This window comes from Myotis daubentonii, chromosome 9, assembly GCF_963259705.1.
Source record: "Myotis daubentonii chromosome 9, mMyoDau2.1, whole genome shotgun sequence".
NCBI classification, from domain to species: domain Eukaryota; kingdom Metazoa; phylum Chordata; class Mammalia; order Chiroptera; family Vespertilionidae; genus Myotis; species Myotis daubentonii.
The window spans coordinates 33,903,633-33,912,612 of record NC_081848.1 but is presented as its reverse complement, the minus strand read 5'-3'; the positions used below and the strand labels follow the sequence as shown (position 1 = coordinate 33,912,612).

At 42.4% G+C, this 8,980-nt stretch overlaps 1 protein-coding gene and 1 long non-coding RNA gene across 10 annotated transcripts in view; one reads left to right on the top strand and one right to left on the bottom strand.

The window, feature by feature from the left end:
- Positions 1-2,401: 2,401 nt before the first annotated feature.
- On the bottom strand, positions 2,402-4,292 carry LOC132240724 (uncharacterized). The gene is made up of 2 exons (XR_009454393.1): positions 4,176-4,292; positions 2,402-2,739 (listed from the first exon to the last, which is right to left on the bottom strand). It is a non-coding gene; the product is annotated as an uncharacterized LOC132240724 (long non-coding RNA).
- A 226-nt stretch (positions 4,293-4,518) lies between these two features.
- Positions 4,519-8,980, top strand: part of ANKRD42 (ankyrin repeat domain 42) — a 54,422-nt gene continuing 49,960 nt past the window's right edge. For 8 of the 9 annotated variants that reach the window (XM_059708294.1, XM_059708295.1, XM_059708297.1 and 5 more), the window contains exons 1-2: positions 4,519-5,658; positions 8,460-8,626. In XM_059708294.1, coding sequence (XP_059564277.1) covers positions 4,644-5,658; positions 8,460-8,626 — 1,182 coding nt within the window. In that variant the 5' untranslated portion in view covers positions 4,519-4,643. The remainder of the gene's footprint in view (positions 5,659-8,459; positions 8,627-8,980) is intronic. The other variant, XM_059708293.1, reaches the window with a different exon arrangement.

Genomic DNA, 8,980 nt, shown 5'->3' with positions numbered 1-8,980 from the left:
GGAAAGCATGAGGGAACAAAGTAGAGATGGTTACCAAAATCCTTAGTTCAATTTTTGGTCAGGGGTTGGCCCTATTTCCTTCTCTGGAACTAGATGCAGACCTGATTAATTACCCAACTTTGGAAATCCTAAGGTAGACAGGTGGAGGACTATCCACTTTTACTAGTTGGAATCATAATCTTCCTACTTACAAAGGGTTCCAATTATCTGGAATGCTGATGCCCACTTCCCACCTGAAAAACTTCCTTAATGCCAGTCCCTTACTTACCTTGAAATCCTATGCAATCTGGCTTTTACATCCTGGCTTCGTCATTAACATTGCTCTCGAGTATTATGACGCCTTGCCACAACGAATGTGCTTTTATTAGCCTCTTAACCTCTCCTGGCCCATGTACTCCTTAAAGTATCTTTTGCTTTATGTGACAATACATGTCTTCCTGTGCTTTGCTGTTTTTACTTACAAAAAATTAAATTTTAAAAATCAAATGGAAGTATAGAAAAGTCTTCTTTCACATCCTCTTTCCTGTTACATAAAGTAACTGCTGAGTTAACAATTTGTTGGGTTCTTTTTTCATTTACCATTTCTTATAACCCTTTCCATGTTGCTAAATGTATGTAGATGTGTAATTTAGCCATCCTTCCACTGATGAATATTCAAATTTCTAATTATTTACCATTAAAAAGTGTTGCAACGACTATCCTAGTATATATGTTATTTCGATAGTTGCTGGCTCAAGCATAACGCACATTTGGAATTTTGACAGTGTGAAATTGTCCTTCATGGGTCCCACCACTTTAGTTGTTCACCAGCAGTCTTCAGAGTACTTGTTTAGACCACCTCTAAACATTCATTATCCATAATCTTTTAGTTTTTATCATTGTGATGTCTCAACAGTCTGAGTTTGAGTATCCTCTTTTGCTAATTTGCTCTTGGTATTTTTTATCATGTTTTTTGCTAATTCTATTGAGTTATTCTTTCTCACTGAAAACAAATTTTCTGTATTGTCTCTTAAGACTTTATAATTGTTATTAACTTTAATTCTGAAATTTCTGTATATGAAAATATTGAAGAACCTATATTTCTCTATTTGAAAAACTCTGCCTCTATAATGGGGTTGTTTCTGGACTCTAGTTACACCAATCTCTTTGTCTAGTCCTGTTCTAATACCACCCTGTTCTAAATAGTCTAGTTTTATAGTTCTAATATGTATGTGGGTTAAGTCTCATTAATTGATCTTTTCCAAACATGTTTTGGTTAACCTAGCATATTTAATCTTCCAGATAAACTTTAAAAAAATTACATTAGATTTTTACTTCAAATACAACAAATTTACTTTCAGGAGAATCCTATCTGCAGTACTGAACCTCCTCACACAGGAACATAGCATCTTTCCCTTTACTCGGTAACATCCATAAATGAAGTTTTGTTTTTCCCATGTAGATTTTGCTTACTTCTTCATAGGTTTCTTCTTAGATTTCCCCACTGTTGCTGCTAATGTGAATGAAATCTTTCTTTACATTTGCACATTTATTTTAGTTTATAGGGAATCTTACTTCTGTATGTTGCCCTGCTAGCTCTCCATCTTACTGAACTCTTTTCTAATACTTAATATTTTACAGTTGTCTTATATTTCCCAGGTAAACAATGACATCACTTGTCTTAATTTCTTTTTTTCCAATTTCATACCTTATTTATCTTGCTTATTATTATACTGGGTCCAAAATTCTCAGGACAATGTTGACTTGCAGGACTGACAGTAGATAACCTGGACTATTAAGTGTGCTGTTTATTTGTTCCTTCAGTTAAGTAAGCTTCCTTTTATTACTTAATATGAATTTTATCTTCTTTTTGAATAAGTAATAGATGCTAACTTTTCAAGTGATTTTTCAGTATCAATTAAGATCGTATAGTTTTTCTCCTTTATTAGGAAATTTTCATTGCTATATTGTCTGTTAACCAATCCTTATACTGGTAGGATAAACCCAACTTGGTTATGACATTATTCTCTAAATGCACTGTAGGCTTTATAGTTCCCTTAGGATAGCTGTATATACATTGATAAGTGAGACTGAGATGTAAGTTTTTTTCCCCTCCCTCTCCTTATTTATGATACTTCATAGTGGGAAAGTATTCCATTCTTTCTGCTTTGTTCTTGGTAACTTTTGTCAGAGCTACATAGGTCATTCTTTTATGATTATCAGCTTATTAAGGTTTTCTAACTTGAACCAATTTTTTTTTGAAATTTACATTTTCCTAGAAAATTATACATCATTTTTCAGGATTATTAGTGTAATTTTACACTAAATCATTTCTGATTTTCAAAAACCCTCATAATCAGTAATATGTTGCCTTTGTTTCCAGTATTGTTTTCGCTCCTTCCTCAGATTTGCTAAGTGTCTATTTATTGTTTTTTTTTTTTTCAAATACCAGCTATTATTGGGATCAATTTATTTCCTAGTCCATTTGTTTCTGCTTTATTTTTAAATCCTTTAAAATTAATGAGGGCATTTTACTTTTTCTACTTTTCTTCTGTTTCTTTTTCTAATCCTTCCTGTCATGTCTAAGGATGTGCTGTCTCCTTCCCTCATGAGTTTACCCATACAACAAAGTAAAAATGAAGCCTTTACCATTACTATACAAGTGGCTACAACCACTATATTAATTTGGAGTCAGTCATAGTGGGCTCCAACTCCCCACCTAGTTATGTGATCTTGGCCAAATCTGAGCAGTTTCTTCATCTGTAAAAACAGGAATAATACAGGTTAAGTTTGAAACTATTTGCAAGTCACTTAGCATAGCAACTGTCCCATATTAATAATTCAACAGATGTCTGGTAAAATGACTAATTCCCAAATCCCTTCCAACTGTAAAAAACTTTACTTTCAGTCTATCACTTCATCCACCAGAAAATCAACTCAAAAATCCACCCACTCACCCACACAAGTTAGTAGGCCCTTCCCCCCTTGAACCAAGTATTCTAGATGTCAGGAACTCCAAGATGAATAATGAAAGTCTCTACCTTCCAGAACTCAGAGTCCTTGAGAGGTAGGGGTAAGGATCAACTGGTAATTATAATACAATTGATAAGTGTTTGATATAAAGGTTGTGGGAATTCAGAGGCTTTGAGGAGTATGTGCAGCAAAATCAAAGATCTAGGTAGAAACCCTAATTCAGGTACTTATTACTTACTAGCTGTGTATTCTCAGGCAATTAACTTTGCACTTTATTTGTAAAAAGCAATAGTAATACTATGCTGGTAGGTTATATTAAGGATTAAGTAACAAGTATGATGAAGTACTTAATACAGTGCCATACCCATCATATGAACTCAACAAATGGCAGTTAGTAATATTACAAGAGGCTATGGAACTTAAAAAATGGCACTGTATTTCAAGAGAGAAAAAATGGGGCCAGGGGAATTTCCCAAATGTGTTCACAGCACAAAACCTGTGGCGAGGCACAGGTCAGGGGGTAGAGGGACTGAGTGAAAAAGGTGAAGGATCTAGTACAGATTGGTAGTCACAAAATAGTTACAGGAATGTTAAGCACAGCATAAGGAATATAGTCAATAATACTGTAATAACTATGTACGGGTCAGGTGGACACTAGAAATATCAGGGGTATTATTTGGTAAAATATGTGACTGTCTACCTCCATGCTGTACACCTGAAACTAATACAAAATAATAATGAATGTAATTGAAAAATAAAATTTAAAAAGTTTTGTAGCAAAAAAACAACAAAAAAAACAACAACAAAAAACAGCCAAGGTAACAGTAACAACAAACCCTGTGGCAAAACAATAAAGATGGGAAAAAAACCAGGGTGAGAGGGGAATCAAGCCGAGTGATGCCCTTGGAGGGCAGGTAATTTTAATTTCTGTATTCTCAGCTGCTAGTCCATTTTCATACATTTGAGCCATACTTTTACAATAAATAGTGAATGGAAGAATGCACGTTAAGCAATAGGCTTGGAGAGAAAGATCTGGACTAAACTGTTCAAAGTAAATATTTTATCGTGAAAGGAATCTTGGATTTGAAGTCAGAAAACCTGAAGCAATCTTTTGACCAATGACCTGCATTTTTACACTGGCTCTACCACTTACCTGCTGTTTGGCCTGAGCAAAAGACTGGCACCTTCAATCTCCTCACCTGTAAAATAGGGATAGCACCTACCTTACCAAATTAGTGTGAGAATTAAGTACCAAGCGAGCGATTTTCAAAGGGCCGGGCACTAGTAAGCACTCAATAATGACACCGGCTGCAGCTGCTAACTTCTCCGCTAGGTCTTTTTCCATATTTGTGAGAAGTTAGGGTTAAGAAGAGCTTTTCTTCAACATTCCCAACCTGCACTGAAAAAAACTACACTTGGTTTGCCAAGGACGAAAGGCCCCGCCCGGCACGCGCCATACAGGTCACCTACGCAGACGGCAGTCCTGGGGCCTCCACCCGAGCGCGGGGCCGCGGAGGCCGCGGACCACGCCAGCCGTTACAGAGCCGGGGCCAGATCAGGCTGGGCGTGGGCCCGAGCGGAACTTCACCGAAAACGGGTCTCTGCCACCATCCGATTCGTCTGCAGGCCAAGCCTTGCAAAGGGTGAAGGGAGGGAAGCCGGAAGTGACGCCAAGCCGCTAGGAACCGGAAATGACCCTCGCAGGCCGGAAGCCGGAAGTTTATTCGTTTCCAAGGCGACGTCTCCTCCACCGCTCCGACCCGGCGGCCGGAGTCGGGACGCTGGAACGCTCCTTCGAGGAGAGGGTCCCCGTCGACGGCGGCCGCCACCTTAGCGACTCGCGGGGAGACACAGCCAGGGACGGCGGCCGCCGCGCCGGCCCTCTCGTGTGGAGGACAGACGGCCGACCCAGTCACCGCGGCGGCCAGCTTGAGGAAAGAGGGAGTGAAGACCAGGAGTTTTGTCTCAGCGAAGACACGGAAACAGTCGGCGAAGAGGACGACGGCCACTGCAGCGGCTCTCCGGGACGAGTGAGAGAGGACGGGGGCCTCTCCAGAAGGGACCCGAGAAGGGTCCTCGAAGACCTGGGCCGCCGCCGCGGTGGTTCCCCTGAGACAGTCAGGGGAGACGGTGGCCACGGTCATAGCAGCTCGTGGGAGAGTGTGAGGGGAGACCGCGGCTTTCCTCGCACCGACGCCGGTCTCCGTCAGGTCGGCGGCGCCCAGAGCAGTGACTCGGGGGGAGCCGTCGGAGAAGCCGGAACCAGCGACTTCGGGGAGAGGGGCGGCGACGAGCTCCACCGCCGCCTCGGCGGCTCTTGGGGAGGAGGGAGCGTGGATGACGGCCCCAGCTTCAGTAGTTCCTCGGAAGGAGTGAGTGACGACCGCGACTACGCGGCCAGCGACTCCTCCGGGGTGAGCAGCGGCCGAGGCTACAACCACCGCCTCAGGGGCTTCTGGGAGAGAGAGAGTGCGGACGGAGGGCCCCGCGGCGGGGGCTCCTGGGAGAGGGCCGGGGAGGACCGCGGCCCCGGGCCCGGCGAGGACGAAGACGGCCGCTGCAGGGGCTCGTGCGGGACAGCGAGTGAAGACCGCCGCAGCAGCAGGGGCCAGGATTCGCCTCCCCCTCGGCGCCCGTGGGGTCGCACCATGCCTGGGGTGCCCCCTTCGGGCCCCTCCGCTTCCTTCACGGAGTCGGCAACCCCGTGTGAGTCCGGTTAATTGCCTTCGACGACCCTCGTCGCTGCCAGGCGCCCTCTCGCACTTCTGCCCGCATCAGCCTTGCCTTTTCTGGCCGTCCCCTTTCTCCGCTGTCACTCCTCTTTCCGCCTAAGTGACCTGTTTTCAGTAGGTCCCAGACCCAGACCTTCCTCATTTTAGCTTTACTCCCTTTCTTTCCCTCTGCACATTCCCGAAACTTCTCGCCCAGGGATGTCCGCGCTTGTTAAATCTTACGAACCCTTTAAGTTCTGACTTGACTTCTCTGCAGCATTTGACCCTGTGGAGATGACATTAGACTGACCTGGTTTTCTTCTTGCCACTCTGCTGACTCTCCCTTTTCTTGGCTGACTTTTCTTCCATCCTCTCCTTAAACGTTGCTTCTCTCTCTCCCTCCCTCCTCCCAGTGTCATCGCTGGCGCTTTATGTTACGTACTATGACTTCAGCCCTACTGAGGACTTCCAAATCTGTGTTATTCATTCAACCATCCTGTAAATATTTATTGAGTGCCGAATATGTGCTCTGTCTTAAGGATATTAAGACAGGCATATTCCTTACCTTCTACTGGGGAAGATAAATACTGAGCAAATAATGACTAGTGTGATGAATATTATAAGGAAGAGTAGAGTGCCATTGGTTCCAGTTTACGGGCATCAGAAAAACCTACCTAACGCCGGACACATCTACTACTGAGATCTGAACTCCAGATCTCTCCTCTGAGCTGCAGACTCATGTAGAAGTCCCTTCTGGAACTCTTCTGGGGCACCTTAAAATCCACATGTCTGCAGTGTAATTTTGGCCCTGGATGGGTGATTCAGTTAGTTGGAGCCTCAGCCTCTACACCAAGCATGTCAAACTCAACGGCTAACAAGGTTTAAGTTTATGTGGGCTGCAAAAAAACAAAAGCTTCAATTTTCATAGAAACATAGGTTCATTTTGATACTGAATACAAAGGGCTGAACTAAATGAGTACTCGTTAACATAAAGTAATAGGACATTTTAATAAAAATATTTTTTCTTGAACATTAACTTATCAGACACTGAATAACTGCACAAATTAATAAGCGTAACATAAATAAACCTATTTCTTGTTCTCTGAAAGTGAAATATTTCCTGTTGCCCACACCAAACAAGTCAGTCCAAGACTAATGACATGGCAAATGGTTGCTAAAAATATTCACTGCTAGTATTAGTGGAGAGGAATGGTGTGCCTGCATGTAAGGCACGTAAGGGAAATGAATGCAATGATTATAGTAATCAGTCATTAGTTCGTTATTAATAATCTATGTGTATGAAAGGCTGATATGCAAAGTGTCCCTGCAGGAGTTCCACTGGGAGCCTGGGAGTTCTATCGCTCGCTATGACATGCGTTGACCACCAGGAGGCGGAGGGAAGGAAGGCTCCTGCTGGCAGCTGGAAGGCCCCTATTGGCCCTGATCACCTACTGCCTAGGGACCCTACCCATGCATGAATTTCATGCACCAGGCCTCTAGTTATGTATAACAGGATATTGTAAATATTAAGTTACGAAATTTTTATTAAAACGTTTCTTATATACCGATATATTGGCTGGGCTACAAAAATATTTGTTGTGGGCCCCATGCGGCCCGGGGGACGCGAGTTTGACATGCTTGCTCTACACCAAAAGGTTGCTGGTTTGATTCCTTATCAGGACACTAGCTAGGTTTTGGTTTTGATCCCTGGTCTGGGCGTGTATGGGAGGCAACTGATTGATGTTTCTTTCTCTCTCTCTCACCACCCTTCATTTCTTTCTAAAATCAATAAAAACATATCCTTGGGTAAAGATTAAAAAAAAAATAGCCCTAGCCTGTTTGGCTCAGTGGATTCAGTGTCGGCCTGCATACTGAAGGGTCCCTGGTTTGATTTTGGTCAAGGGCACATGCCCAGGTTGCGGGCTCCATCCCCAGTAGGGGGCGTGCAGGAGGCAGCTGATCAGTAATTCTTATTGATGTTTCTCCCTCTCCCTCTCTGAAGTTAATAAAAATATGTTTTAAAAATTCAAAAATAAAATAATTTTGTATCCACATGTCCTCTCTGTCCTCCAGTGTTTACTGTCTCAATTGTGCCACACCACTCAGAGAACTAAGCCAGATTCCTTGAAGTTATCCCAATACTCTTTCCTTATTTTGCCCACTATTACATCCAAATTCAGTTCAACCTGTTTTTATAGTATTTTTTGAATATTCTGTTTCCAAAGCCATTCTCTGGGTTGAGGATCTCAGTCTTTCTGCTGTAGATACCATAGCTATTTTCTTACATAGTCTCCCTGAATCTCTAATGTTGCATTTTTGCTCCCCAATGTATTCCCCTCACCTGCAGCCTGTCCCATAAATCCAGCATTAGAAATCTGATCATTATTAGTCTTCTGTTTAAAATCTCTCAATGATTCCCCATTTAAGTGCTTCTAGTTGTTCATGGCTCCAGTGGCTTCTGCTCTAGGTGAGCTGAGCTTAACGGTGTTTCTCTGTATCTGCCCATCTTTCCAGATTCAGGGTGGTAGTTTGCCAAGACCTCAGTTCTCTGATCAGTCTAAGAAAAGTTACTGGTTTTCAGTTTGTTTCCTCCTGTGTATAAGGGAATGATACTTCCATGCTTTTTAGACATTAGAACTGAAATGGAAGTCTGATTAAGAAGATGTTAATCATACACATCTTTGTATTAAATTATTTGGAAAGTCAAAGTGATTTTGTGCTTTCTTTTGTCTTATTGCTTTAGTCTTCTTCTATTTTTTGGCACTGTAATACATTTTAAGCAATTTGATTTTTCAGTAGGCGCCAGGAAGAAGGTGCATTTTAGTAGCATACATGATGCAGTACGCGCTGGAGATGTAAAGCAGCTTTCAGAAATAGTAGAACGTGGAGTCAGCATTAATGAAGTTGATATTCTCCATAAATTTACCCCTTTACATTGGGCAGCACATTCGGGAAGTTTGGAGGTAAGCTAAATAAAACTGGGATAAGTTTACAACTGTTAGCACTTTTATAAATTTTGCAGACAGGACTGAGGCATTGCAAATAATTTCTTTTTAAATTCAATTTATCATTAGGTGTTTTGTTTACTTAACAATGGCTTTATAACAAATTATCCCAAAACTTGGTGGCATAAAATAACCATTTATTTATGCTCAGGACTGAGCGAGGAGTTTGGCTCTCAGACACAGCTTGTCTCTGCTCCGTGATGTCTGGGGCTTCAGCTACAGATTGGAAAGCTGGGGTTGGGTCCTTCTGAAGGCTTGTTCACACAGCTGTCTGGTATATGCTGGCTCTGGGTACCTTAGTTTTTCTTTGTG